Raw genomic sequence first — 13,847 nt, forward strand, 5'->3', positions numbered from 1 at the left:
ATTCAACTGCGTCTTTCATCCGTTGCGGCTTGGTCGTTCAGGACAAGCCGAGCTGTATCGAGGCAGATCAACTCAAGGCAGCCGAGAAGGCGCCCAAGTCCCAAGTGTCGGACCACAACTCTATTTTGCCAGAGACAGAATGGGGATCGACACCTCGATACCTGATAGAGGAAGATTTTTTGCCTCCCATCTCGCTGAGAGGCGGCGATAGACCACTGAACATGGTGCATTCCAGACTGTCGACGACAACGTATGGATGGCCGATCAAGTATGCGCGTTCGTTGAATGAACTCGTTCGCGCTATTCTCGGAGGAGTCATTGGTGAGCCGCCAGGTGCATCATCACGAAATATTACCGGAAACTAGAGTATTTATTCAATAGGACATCGCAGTGCGTATCGGCGTGGGGTTTTACACCGCGATGCCAGTACCGGGAACATCCTCATCAGGAGTGATGCAGATGGGACCGATGGTTATGGAGTACTCATTGATTTTGACAACGCTATCATGTTCGAAATGCATCAACCACTGCTCAATGATCCCCCTTCTGTGAGTGTGCTTATTTGACAATCATGGTCGACCTGTCTCATGTTTGGCTGTAACTAGGGGACTCGGCCCTTTATGTCTGCAGAGATATTGGGGAATGAGTATTATTTCGGTGAGGGCATCGATGAACAACCTGAAGTTGGTGTCGTCGCTTCAACAAACGATAACGACAACAATACAGATAATGAAGATGAAGATGAGAACCATTGCGGCGGTCACGGATATGATCAGGACAAGGACAAAGACGAAGGTGAAAATGAAGATGAAGACAAAGACGACTGGGAGGACGAAAACCATAGTGACGACGAAAGTGATGTGGATGATGAAGACGACAAAAAGTTGGAAGCTGTTCATGGCCCGCCTCACAGTGTCATTCACGACCTTGAAGGTTTCTTTTGGGTTCTCCTCTGGGTCTGTATCTCGAGAAGTGGTCCAGCTATCCGTCGTAGGCAGCTTAACAACCCCGACCCGTCGTCAAAGTTTCATCGAGAATGGTCAGGTCTTTTCGAGGGAGACAATGTGGTCTACAAAAAGCAACGCGTAATGATGCTACCTAGAACGTCATTCGTAACATGGCTTACGCCCCTCCTTCCGGATTATCATAAGCCGCTGACGCATCTCCTAGCTGACTTACGAGATATTCTCCAGGAAGCGTACCGAGAGCATAGGTATGACGACGTGGAAAACCTATATACCGCTTTCATTACCACGCTTGAACACTACAAGGCCGATCCGGCGAAGGTGTCGGATAAAGTACGTTCCAAGTGGATCCAGGCGCAGCGCGCGGAAGATCGACGCCGAAGACAAGACGTAGGGAAATGGGAAGCATCTCCCGTCGCAGACAGATCGGCGACTGCATCGTCGCGCAGGGACCGGCGCCGTGTCAGCGAACCCGAATCGCCTACCCCAAAACGCCGCAAGAAGCCGTCTGGAAGTGGCCCGCGTCAGGGATAGATCAGATATTTAACAGTCAACTGCCTTGTTGTCGCGACTGAGACAGATTTCATAGATTAGTTCAAATTACACCGATGCATAGACGGGAGGTACTGCATCCTCCACGGTGCTCCCTCGCGTGTGCGTTGTTGAATCCGATCTTTCATACTGTTGTATGATCTACGACAGGCCCTGGGGAACACCCCCCGTTTATGATTGCGATATTACTCTTATGTAGTCATCGGCAACTCATGCGCCAACTTGGGGCCAGTGGGTATAATCAGAGACTTGCAGACATACACCCTGAAGCTCAGTCTATCCACCTAAATTTCTTTTACTCGATAACCCAGTGGAAAGCTTGCGATAAATAGGTCCCTATCCTCCCAGTTGGCCACAAGAGTCTGGTATTGTTACCTCAAAGTGAGGGTGATTTTGCTTCGTATGATACGAGTAATGAGATCATAAACGATCTGTGTCAAAGTCAAGCTGAGCTCATCCATGTACCTGTGAATAATGCCGCCACATTCAAGTTCATTCTCGGTGTCCGTTTTGATCTACAGCCCGAGAGCTCCAAGGTAATACCCGCGCCAAAGAATAGAAGTGATTTTATTACTGAGCTCGCCTCATGATGCGAGATCCTTTGGTACTTATGACTATATTGTATACACAGCGCAACGCCAAAACGCAGAATAGAAATTAGAACATAAATCATTCATTGGTTTCCAATGGCCATCAGACTGCCGACAAATGTCATGATCTACATGACTCGATTGTCAGATCCGAGTGCAATAGGTAAAGAGGTAGAATCGTACCAAACGCGGGCGCACATCGACAATATCTTCTGGTACGAGGAAGATCAGTGCATTCATCTTTCTTGCAATCGAAATGGCCAGTTTCGCTGCAACGACGCGGTCAAACCCCTGATATGGAGTGACATCACAGTCCACACGTACCATTCTGTCGACGATCCTCATAATCTCCCGCCTCACTGACTTGAATGACTAAGCTCGGGTCCACGATGCCAGGGCGGAGAGCCTCGAGCAGGTCAAGGAAGAATAATCCGGTCGTAAGGGAAGGGTCTTTGAATGACCTGATAGGCCGCACGCCGGGCTTGGCCTTTTGTGCAGTTGTGTTTGCCCACTTCAGGATCTCCGTGTCGCTAATCGGACGTCCCTTACCGGAGATCGAGGACAGAGTTTTGACAATGCTGAGTCTAGAGAGTGTATTCAGGGACATATTAAAGCGATAATAAGCAGTAAGAACGAACCGCATGAGCTGCCATACGAGCCCGAGCACAAGAGTTTTTGTCCCATCCACGATATCGGCGCCCTGGATTCCGACCATGTGCATGCCATTTTGTTTTGCGAGCTCCACCGAATAGTTGCAATTCTCGACCTGCTTGAAACGGGACAGCTTCGACTGGTTCGGCGTGACACCGATATCCTCTTCCTCCTCGCCATCTCCGCCTGCAGCATAACTGTCCTGCACTGCGCCCGCTTTTGGCTTGCTCACTCGCCGCCACACGACACTGCCGGGCATGATTTTATCGAACGCCTGCAGGATGATCACGCCATCTCGGAGATTCTCAAACAGGTTGAACACGCCCGGATCGACACCAAGTGAGTTCAGCCAAAGCGTGAACACACGCGCCTCACGTTCGCCCTCTGCGTCGAAGTCCTCTACCGCGCCATAGTCTTTCGCCTCCTGTTCATCATAAGGCGCAAGGCCAGGGTGGTTGTTGAATAGATTCGCAACAAACGCGAGGTTCAGCCGGGGATTTCCAGATACCAAAGACGAAACTGTAAGATACTTTCGGCACCCGATGGCATCAGCATTTTGGAGTACTTGCTCTGCCCGCTGCCGCGTGTCGCGTGTTTGGAGTGGAGAAAGAGAACACTGCTCTGGCTTGAGCTGGTTAAGCAGAACAGTGTAATTTTCACCGTCCGAAACATCCCGACTGAAGTTGTTCACCCTGTAAAGCAAGCCTTAGCGCTGCCGTCCGCGAAGTAGCCGTGGCCACCAACCTTCGCTTCCACCCTGCCTGCTTGAGGTGGTAGTTGAACCATCTGAGCAAGATCTGGTCTGGAGTCAACCTGAGCAAGTCTTCGATCGTTTCGCCCTCCTCACACAGCCGGTACAGCTCTGGGTGGATCTTGATGTCAACCTGCGCGAGCAGTCCGCGCCGGATGACCTGCCAAATAAGACCCAAGATCAGATGCTCGCGACCTTCTGCAATATCTGACGACCCAATGTTGACAACCGAACAGCCTATCGCCTTGGCAGACGTGATAACAATGTTGTTATTCTCGGTCATCTGGAACGCATTCAAGGGCTTCCGAGCAGTTGGCTTGTTTAGCACTCGGGGATCGATGGTGTCGGGAACAGAGTCGTTGATAAGTTTACAGAGGATGAGACCGTCTCTACATTCGTCGAAAAGCTGCATGGTGTTCGTAGGTATGGGGAGGCGAGAGGCGACATCGGGATCGCCCTCAAGAACCTGCATGAATTTGAGCAATTCATCCGTGTAGATATACAGCAATCAAACGCACTGAGTTGATGTGATTTGTGAATTCTGCCCGCTCGTCCTCGTTGATCGTATGGCTGACGTTTGAGTTCGAGCCCTGAACAGTGACCTTGCCCTTGCTTGATGGAAGGACGGCTGGTGCTTGTGTCCTGAGTTTCACATTTAACTACAAATTGCTGTGAGTTGATATCGTTTCGATGATATCATGGAGCATGTACCTCCACCCAATCTTCTAGCTCGACCTTCCCACTAGCATCGACACTAACGTGCTTCAACGTCTCTCGAGCGTGATCGTATGATTCTCCATTCGCTTGCAATGCTTGGAGAACACCAGCCTTGTCGATACGTCCTGGTGTGTCGGTCTGGATCGCACTACACGGGTATCAGCAATACTCCACCCTGTATGCGGTATCGGACACACTTGAAGCGGTTGATAAGATCAAACATTTCATCTTGGGAGACTTCAGGGTATTTCTTGCGCAAACGTAGGGCTTCCATGGCGGGGACGAAGAGAGATTCACTGATCTTTCGTCGAAAGTCAGGCTGCCAATTAATACGGGTCAGCCAGGGCTGCGGAGTCACAGCCATTGCTGCTGCTGAAATTATATACGCACTGGTGCCTAAGTAACCCGCTGCGGATGTCCTGAAGCCGAATGATCAAAATCTCGGATGAGATGCAGAGGTTGTGCGGAAATCTCGGTGGACAGGAGTGCGCAGCGCGGTCGCCATCCCGCAGCCACAGCGGCTTCGTGGAGCCACAAATATTAACACTCCGCAGCAGCCATATATGCGGAGTACTCAAGGCTCGTTCGGCATGCGCACAAGTACTTATAACAAACCTTTCGCGTACATGTCATCATGCCGCTATAATGATACGTGTTACTCAATCTCGCGTCCGTAAAGCAGCCATGTAAGTATCGCCAGCCTAAGGCAGCCATTTTGGCCGTAGTCGGGCTGCTTTTCAGTCTGACATCCTACCAGCAATTGGGTTCAGCTGCTTGATGTTTCGGATGAAGTCAAGCTACCTTGATGATGGACCAGAGCGACGAAAGCCAACTGCAGTTGATATATGATATATGGACGGACTGACGAATACAGGTTACGTGTTAGAGGCGGATCTCGAGAATGACATTTTCACGGTGAGTTCAGTAAAGAACTATACCACGAGGTCAACAAGAACAGCTAACGATTTTAGCTTAGTCAAAGTCCAGAAGCGCATATGCTTTCCCCTCCTGCCTGAGCAGCCTCTGGATAATCTTCATACCCTCGAGCACCTTCTCCTCTTCCAGGCGTCTCCCCACAATCTGCACGCCTACTGGCAAGCCATGCATCTTCTCTGCATTATATATTTTGTAGGCACCTCTCTCCACAGCATTTCTCGGCTTGAACGCAGAAAGCGCATCTTTCGTCTCATCCACATGCGTCACAGGGAGGACACCCGCAGAGTAATCCAACTGGATTCACCATCAGAGATGTCATCTTATAACATACAACATCTCGACGCACCAAATTCCACAAGAAAGTATATCCACATGACTTCCACCCGTCCTTCATGCCCCCATGGGGTACAGCAGGGTGCGCGTTCGGCACAGTGATCACAAAGTCGAGTGCCTGGTCTTGCAAGTACTGGTGCCACTGCTCGCGGTATGCCTCGCGTTGTGAAACGAGCATGAGGTATTCCGGGATTGTTTTCTCGGACCAGTCTTTGATGAGCCCTGCGTACATCTCATCGCCACGGATGTGTCCAAGGTACCAGGCATAGAATTTCTTGACGAGGCGTGGTGCACGGAACATAGCGAGGGCTTCTCTAACGCCGGGATCGTTGAACTCGCCAAAACGTATGGGCTTGGTGCACATTTTGGCTTCGTCCAGATGTCACTCAAATATCGGATCAATTACGAACGAGCGCACCTCCATCCGCGTACATTAGCTGAGACGCGAGTCGTAAACCTTCATAAGGGCTCGGTGGATCGCTACATATTGTAGTGGATCAGACGCAGGATAGGGAAACAATAATGCTGGGAGACAGACATAGGGATTACCTCATGTCCATCCGCCTTCAGGACATCTACAACTTCCTGCAACGCACGACGACATGCAGGGGAAGGGGCAACGACACCTATCAGCAGGTCAGCACACTCCATCTGACCAGAAGCGAGACATCCTAACCATCATCCCATAACACACCCCAGCGAAGTGATTTCGTAGCAGACAAATCCATTTCACGCCAAGGGATAGGCAACACCTGCCGAAAACACCATCACTGATTGTCCTGTCAGCTTGGGAGGATCATTGATAGCTACCGAGTCGTCGTACTGCCACGGTCGCATGCTCATGACAGCGCGCCAGAACGTCTCAAGATCTTCAAGCGTCCTTGCCATTGGAGAGAACACCACACCGATACCCTCTACACCAGGTATACTGGTGTGAGTATTTCCGGCTTTCAAGAAGCGGCGCGATGAAGCCTTCACCGTGTAGGTGCCGGAGTAATGGCTATCGTGTGCACGTCAGCCATCGACAATGGAATAGTAGCAGCAATATACTGGACGCTCACGAAGGCACCCTAACTGAACCCGCACCATCCCCGCCGACTCCAATACGCGATCCTCCATAGGCGAGCAGGGCGGCCTCCCCGCCAGACGATCCACCGGGTGCGTAGTCTTTGCTGTGCGGATTCGTCGTCGTACCCAAGACTTCGTTGGCAGACTCGAATGATAACATAGTCACAGGCACATTAGTCTTCACGAATGGCACCGCACCCGCATCGCGAAGCAACTTCACGAGGGCAGAATCCGCTTTGACGGTCCTGCCGACCCACGCAGAGTACCCAATGCACGCGTCGAATCCAGCGATGGAGATCTCATCCTTCAGACTGACCGGCATGCCAGCTAGGGGCCCTTTGGTATCGCAGGTTTTCGCCCATTCTTCTGCGCTAGGGATCATGATCTCAACGAGACAGTTCGTCTCTGCATGCGCCTTCAGCGCTTTCTTGCTATATGCAGTGAGCACATCCGACGGGCTGAGCTCGCCGGATTGCACGTTGGCAACAATCTCAGAGACTGGTTTGGCAAGAATGCTCTTATCGGCCTCAGATAACGCGCTATGGTAGACAGGCGAGAGCTGCTCGATGCGCTCATTACGCTCCTGTTGCTTCGCGCGACTTGTCAACTCGCATCAGCCACCACAATGCGGTGTCCACTAGTTGATGGACTCACCAAGAGCGACGATGGGCCAGATATGAAAACATGGTTGTTATGATAGCCTCGTGGGAGGTGAGAGCGGGGATTGCTCATATAGGTGTGCCCATGTACATATCGAAGATGTTCTAGCCAAGCTCTAGCTGCGTCCTCTCACGAATGACATCAACGTTCTGATAACTACTCGCGAACGCGGTCATGAGTGAGGATTCACTTTGGTATGAGAAGGGACGAAACTTACTAGAAGGTCGGCTTACGCAATTCAGCCTTCTTGGTGAGAAAACTTGTCTCGATATGCCAACAGATAGCACCCTCAAGGCTATGGAAATTCTTCAATGCCATGGAAAGGAATCAGGAGCAGTGCCATTTTGATGGGACCAGATCACTCGCTTGCAGAGGGTGCAGACAATGGATAAGGGCAGGTCATATTGGGAAGTGGACAGACCAGGTGGCATATCGCAGAATGTGGAAACATGACACAGACTACTCGGATAATGTGCAATGGAAGTGAAGATGTCTGACATGCCTTCTAGTCGAGCTCCAAGGGAATGTATACGTTTCCCTGCTGATTGAGGAGCCTCTGAATGATCTTCATACCTTCCAACACCTTCTCTTCCTCCACCCGTCTCCCAATAACTTGGACGCCCACAGGCAAGCCGTGCATCTTTCTTGCGTCGTACGTTTTGTACGCACCTCGTTCGATAGCATTTCTCGGTTTGAAAGCAGGGAGGGCGTCCTTCGCCTGATCCACATGTGTGACCGGAAGCACCCCCGCGGAGTAGTCCAACTATCTCAATGATCAGAATAGCGGCATAGGAAAAGCAACGCCCCAGCGTACCAAATTCCATAAGAAGGTATATCCACATGATTTCCACCCATCCTTTATGCCTCCGTGAGGCACAGCAGGGTGCGCGTTCGGCACAGTGATCACGAAATCGAGCGCCTGGTCTTGCAAGAACTGGTGCCACCGTTCTCGATACGAATCACGCTGCGAGACGAGCATTAAATATTCTGGGATCGTTTTCTCTGACCAATCCTCTACGAGCCCTGCGTACACCTCATCACCGCGGATGTGTCTGAGGTACCAGGCATAGAGCCTCTTGACGAAGCGCGGCGTGCGGAACATTGCTAGAGCCTGTATTACACCGGGGTCATTGAACTCGCCATAACGCATGGGCTTGATACACATTTTGCCTTTATCCGCTTGTCAATATGCAACTGGCATCTATTTGGAGAAACAAACCTCCATCTGCGTACAACAACTGAGATGCGAGACGTAGGCCCTCGTACGGGCTAGGTGGATTACTACACGTTGTAATAGATCAGACACGCGTATAGAGGATAATAGTTCCAGTGTACTGACATAGGAACCACCTCGTGTCCATCAGCTTGAAGGACGTCGACAACCTCTTGCAGTGCACGGCGACATACAGGGGAAGGGATGACAACACCTTTGAGCAAGTTAGTACATGACGTCCAACTAGAAGCGAGATGTCATTACCATCGTCCCACAAGACACCCCACCGAAGAGATTTGGTTGCAGATAAGTCAATTTCACGCCAAGGGATAGGCAACACCTGTAAAATAGAACGTCAATCATACTCTCAAGCCGCGGCAACCAACAATCGCTACCGAATCATCATACTGCCACGGTTTCATACTCATGACAGCGCGCCAGAAGGTCTCGAGATCTTCAAGCGTTCGTGCCATCGGAGAGAACGCCACAGGGACGCCCTCTTCACCAGGTATACTGGAGTTAGAATTGCCTGCCTTCAAGAATCGACGCGAGGACGCTTTCACCGTGTAAGTGCCGGAGTAATGGCTGTATGAAACATGTCCCATTGGCACGCTACCAATGACGAAAAAACAATGTGCTTGCTCACGAGGGCACTCTCACGGAGCCTGCTACATCCGAACCGACCCCAATACGTGATCCTCCATAGGCGAGCAGGGCGGCCTCACCACCGGACGATCCACCGGGCGCGTAGTCCTTGCTGTGTGGATTCGTTGTCGTGCCGAAGACTTCGTTTGCAGCCTCGAACGATAGCATAGTCACAGGCACGTTTGTCTTCACGAACGGTACTGCACCAGCATCACGAAGCAACTTCACAAGAGCTGAATCCGTCTTGATGGTCTTGCCGACCCACGCAGAGTATCCGATGCACGCGTCGAATCCAGCGATGGAGATCTCGTCCTTCAGACTGACCGGCATGCCCGCGAGGGGACCATTTGTGTCGCAGGTCTTCGCCCATTCCTCTGCGCTGGGGATGAGAACTTCAGTGAGACAGTTCGTCGCCGCATGCGCTTTCAAGGCCTTCTTGCCGTACACAACGAGGACATCCGACGGGCTAAGCTCGCCCGCCTGTACGCTGGCGACAATCTCAGAGACTGGTTTGGCAAGAATACTCTTGTCGGCTTCGGATAGCGCGGTGTGATAGACAGGCGAGAGACGCTGGATGCGTTCATTTCGTTCTTGCTGCTTCACACGACTTGTCGGGTCGATAAGCGACCATCGTGTTGTGTGCACCGGTTGATGAACTCACCAAGAGCGACGATGAGCCAGATATGAGAACATAATCGTTGTGACGGCCTCGTGGGAGGTGAAAACGAGGCTTGTTCATATAGGTGTGCATCGAAGATACTTTCACCGTGGCCTCCCACGACTGATAACGACATTCTGATAACTACTCGCGGACTCGGTCATGAGTGAGGGTCTACTTCGGTGCGAGAAGAAACGAAGCTTACACCGTTCGTTGTCGGCTGCAATCACGCAGCCTTCTTGGTGAGAAACATATGTGCCGAACTTCTGAAAAGCTATAGAAATTCATCTAATTGCCAGTGATTGGATCGAATGGTTCGCTTGCGCAGGGCGACGATCCGGACTATGAAGAAGGGCAGGTTGGATGTCGACCTGAAGCTCAAGCTAACTCGACTTGAACTTGGAGGTTTCACTGGCAAATGTTCGACTATGTCACGGTAGTCGATCGCGAGGAGCGGCAATCCCCGGGCCAGTGCCGGGTAAACGAGGGTAAACGAGAGTACCCGGTAAACGCGACCTTCAAGTTCTAGTACTTATGGGTCACGATAGCTATACTTTCCTTGCACTTGTTCAAACTTCGACCCTACAGCCTCTTGTGCACCAGGCTCGTTATGTCTGGGGTGCACTGTGTGACCAGGATGCGAAGCTTGCTTGGACAGAGATGACTCCATCTACCGACTTGACGTCCATCATGGCCAGTCAATTCGCAATCAGTAGATGAATTATCTGTAGTTGGAATATAACAAAGAAACAATGATCCCTTCGCCGTAGGATGGTGTGGTGCAGTGGTGAAGCTATGCAGGAGATATGCTCCTCTGTAATATTTCCGTTTGCATCGACATTGAAGCTGGACACGTGGTTAGTTCTTCAGGCTATGATCGCCGTGTAGGGATCCTACTATCAACCGTCACGACCGGGGGTCCAGCACTTCAGTTCTGGTTAGCCGATGGTACAGAGTGCCATGGGTTAGCTCGCACCATTTCATACCATTGGCTACGGAGCGCCATTCAAGTTCCAGACCGGGCCGTTTACTGTGCACGCAAGCACCGTACGATAAACACTTTGGAGATGGTCAGTGTCTCGTCTGCGCATATTGTCGCAGGAGCTTCGCGTCATTGCCCTGCTTCCACCGATGTGTATCCCTCCGCATGCGCGAACGTATAGAAGATGCGCGTGGGATGGCACGCAATACACGGTCAAAACGCATCTACTAGAAATGGTCGGGAAAGCCGACGTCGAACGGCTTTACGCTCTCGAGCTCCTTGATATGCTCAGGCGTGAGCTAATGTTCAACATCAGTGCGCATTCCATGGCACGCACGCGGTCGCGATTGCGCCATGGAGTCTTCGCCTCCAGTAAACCTCATCCATAGCTCGTTCGATTATCTTCGAGTTTTAGGTCAGCTACCACTGGCTGGATCGATTGGACCTAAGGAGATGTACTAAGTACAAGGATCAGGGGTGATAACATTGGCGGCTTTCATGCGTTTGATGATCGTGGAAGGGCATATGGGCTGGTCATGAAATTCGTATTCAAAGCGAATAACTGACGTAACCATACAACACGATTCAGATAAACACGCAAGATCTTTGTCTCGCTCCCTCCAAATTCGGACTTCCCAGTTATTTGCTTAGACCTTCTGGAGTGTAGATTGGTCAAGAGACGTCGCGTAATTGTTAAGCCCGTTACGAAGAGGAGTGCACGTTTTTCTAGCGAGCGTGACTTGCAGCCGGAATTCCTGATTGTCTTCGTCAGTCCAATTGCTCGATGAAAGACTCAATGCAGATTCTTACCTCGTCATTAAGGGCGTCCATGCCTTTCTGGAGATGTTGGCCAAAATCTGCGCATTGAGCGCTGACCTGAATTCGGCATCATTACAAAGGAATCTTGGTACAAGTGAACACGAGCGACTTACCGACTGCCAAATATTGCCGAATATAACCAGTTTCTCGCAAATAAGTGCAATGTCCGGCTTCAGACCGTCGAATTGGGTCTTGATCTCCGCCAGACCACTCTGCTTGCGATTGACTTCTACAAGTTCAGCCTTCTTATCGTTAAGGTCATGTTCGGCTTCTAGCAGGATGGACAAAGCATTTAGATACTCATCATACTCATCGGCTTGACTTATGCACTCACTGACGCGTTGATAGATAAAATAAGCGACAGTCGAACCAGTGATGATCAACGTCCAGAACTGTAAAGCCAAAGTCAAAAGTCGTTTCTTTGCACATGATGTCGAGAACTGCGATCATACCGAGAAAGCCAATCCGGCGCCCATTGACAGAAGACCAGCAGCAATCTAAATGAGCACAAAAATAGTGTGTAAGCATCATCCAAGAACAAATCTTCGTAATGCGGAAAACATGCCTTTTCATTCCAGCTGTAACGATGCGTTAGCTGTTGACACGGATAGCATCGTATGAGAGAGGAAAACGCACGTTTTGATCTGTCCTTGAAGTGTGTCGATATCGGCCTTTAAGGATGTCGCCATTTGCTCGAGTTGCACCTTCTTCTGTTCAAGATAGGTTTCGAATCTCGCGCCGAAGCCTCTGACATCCGCCTCAAGGTTCGTGAAATTGGCCGACATCTGCGCTGCTGTTCCATGATTTTCGCCCTACATAGAAATCAATCAATCAAACGCGTCAATCAATCATTTTTCAGATTTACGCTGAAATTTCCAAGTTCCTTGATGACATCTTGGCGGTCTCCGTCTGTCTTGATATTATCAATCAAGTTCAGGAACACTTGGTCATATCCTACAGGAAATGGATGTCAAAAGGTGCAACTCGCGGAAGCAAAGGCCTTACGCGTGAGGACTGCACTCATCTCGGATGCTACATTCCGCGAGTTCCAGAGGTACGTGACCCAGCGCTGGAAACGATGGTTGAATTGACTGGAGAATGATTAGCAGCTGACTGATTTACCCCTTTATAGGCATTCCATTCTCCTTTGTAGCCGGCGATCTCTGGGAAATCGCTGCCATGTTTGTCAACCATGTCTTGGAAGGCGCGAGCGACACGGTCGAAGGCTTGATCAATCTGAACCGCAGCTGTACCAATATTCTCGATTTCCTCTTCAAATTTTTTGACTTGACTGTCGTCGTCGAGGACCTTGATGGCGTCTTTGGCAAATTGAATCTTGTCGCCCACTGTGACAGGTTGAGCTAGCAGGCGCTGTGCTTCGGCGAGGGCTTCCTCGTAGGTTGGTGGGGTTGTAGTTGCCATACTGATGCAAGGAGTTCAAAAATTACGAGAGGGGTTTGGGCAGGCGATAGCGCTATATCAGAGACGACTGAGCAGTTTGAGCCTTTTATACCAGTTACAACAGGGGGATAGCTGTACTCTTTGATACAGTTGTATGAGTTCAAGGTCCCCTGGCACCTTCGAGCTGTCGAATCGGATGATTAAGTGGACGGAATTAACACTTCATGATCAAACGGCTGGGATCCCATCAGCTGATAAAATCCAATAAGAAGTTCGCAGACATGCCTGAAAGGACAAGAGGGACTTTATTGGCAGCTGTATTGCATGAGCGTGTACGCATACCAAGGACCGTAGATAGAATTTGCTCTGCTGAACTCACCCGACTTGGAAGCACAACTACAAGTGAGGAAAATTGGAGCGTCAGATGGTCTTTCAACAGAGCTTCCGCTGTTTAAGATGGCAATTGTGGGGACCTTCGCCCTATCTCGAGTGCCTTCTTCAGAAGTTGAGAGATTGCAGGTGCGACACCAATACGTTTGAACGGGCTACGATCAGAAGTTCCAGTTGGAACGTACCATTTTGGCTAACCTGGCTCCTAAATTATGGCAAATTTATCGCCGGAACACGAACCTAGAACAACCATTCGCCATAACAGCTGGAAGGGAATCATAGAGCCTAGAATGCCGACGGCGTACTAGATGTGATCCTGACGACGATAAGCGCACAATTAGATGCAACGACGATGTTGAGTCACCGGTGTAAACTTTCCTGTTTTGCGAAATCTCGAGTCTAGTTAAAGCCATTGGAGTCCTTGAATGGCTTGATTTTGACTCGATGGTTGTCATTCTGGTGGGGGATGAAAGGGCCGCGCCTTCTAATTCTCCTTCAAATGCAGAACTACTGTCT

At 50.4% G+C, this 13,847-nt stretch overlaps 5 protein-coding genes across 5 annotated transcripts; 1 reads left to right on the forward strand and 4 right to left on the reverse strand.

Annotated features, from left to right (window-relative positions):
* Positions 1 to 221: 221 nt before the first annotated feature.
* Positions 222 to 1,499, forward strand: FIBRA_02837 (uncharacterized protein; the record flags this gene model as incomplete). Its single annotated transcript, XM_012324688.1, has 3 exons — positions 222 to 321; positions 382 to 548; positions 606 to 1,499. The coding sequence occupies 3 exons, from the start codon at positions 222 to 224 to the stop codon at positions 1,497 to 1,499; spliced, it is 1,161 nt and encodes a 386-aa protein (XP_012180078.1).
* Positions 1,500 to 2,190: 691 nt separating this feature from the next.
* Positions 2,191 to 4,590, reverse strand: FIBRA_02838 (uncharacterized protein; the record flags this gene model as incomplete). Its single annotated transcript, XM_012324689.1, has 7 exons — positions 2,191 to 2,235; positions 2,291 to 2,376; positions 2,432 to 3,450; positions 3,503 to 3,975; positions 4,028 to 4,168; positions 4,221 to 4,374; positions 4,424 to 4,590. The coding sequence occupies 7 exons, from the start codon at positions 4,588 to 4,590 to the stop codon at positions 2,191 to 2,193; spliced, it is 2,085 nt and encodes a 694-aa protein (XP_012180079.1).
* Positions 4,591 to 5,198: 608 nt separating this feature from the next.
* On the reverse strand, positions 5,199 to 7,249 carry FIBRA_02839 (uncharacterized protein; the record flags this gene model as incomplete). Its single annotated transcript, XM_012324690.1, has 8 exons — positions 5,199 to 5,456; positions 5,509 to 5,864; positions 5,914 to 5,975; positions 6,034 to 6,121; positions 6,172 to 6,247; positions 6,306 to 6,495; positions 6,557 to 7,162; positions 7,218 to 7,249. 8 exons carry the CDS (start codon positions 7,247 to 7,249, stop codon positions 5,199 to 5,201), a joined length of 1,668 nt encoding a protein of 555 aa, XP_012180080.1.
* A 479-nt stretch (positions 7,250 to 7,728) lies between these two features.
* FIBRA_02840 (uncharacterized protein) lies at positions 7,729 to 9,774 on the reverse strand (the record flags this gene model as incomplete). Its single annotated transcript, XM_012324691.1, has 8 exons — positions 7,729 to 7,986; positions 8,038 to 8,393; positions 8,443 to 8,504; positions 8,563 to 8,650; positions 8,701 to 8,776; positions 8,832 to 9,021; positions 9,083 to 9,688; positions 9,743 to 9,774. 8 exons carry the CDS (start codon positions 9,772 to 9,774, stop codon positions 7,729 to 7,731), a joined length of 1,668 nt encoding a protein of 555 aa, XP_012180081.1.
* Positions 9,775 to 11,368: 1,594 nt separating this feature from the next.
* Positions 11,369 to 12,962, reverse strand: FIBRA_02841 (uncharacterized protein; the record flags this gene model as incomplete). The annotated part of the gene is made up of 9 exons (XM_012324692.1): positions 11,369 to 11,476; positions 11,532 to 11,597; positions 11,654 to 11,811; positions 11,875 to 11,932; positions 11,968 to 12,118; positions 12,177 to 12,352; positions 12,406 to 12,494; positions 12,546 to 12,609; positions 12,663 to 12,962. 9 exons carry the CDS (start codon positions 12,960 to 12,962, stop codon positions 11,369 to 11,371), a joined length of 1,170 nt encoding a protein of 389 aa, XP_012180082.1.
* Between the last annotated feature and the right edge of the window lie 885 nt (positions 12,963 to 13,847).

Source organism: Fibroporia radiculosa, assembly GCF_000313525.1.
Source record: "Fibroporia radiculosa TFFH 294 genomic supercontigs, scaffold1432, whole genome shotgun sequence".
Classification (NCBI taxonomy): domain Eukaryota; kingdom Fungi; phylum Basidiomycota; class Agaricomycetes; order Polyporales; family Fibroporiaceae; genus Fibroporia; species Fibroporia radiculosa.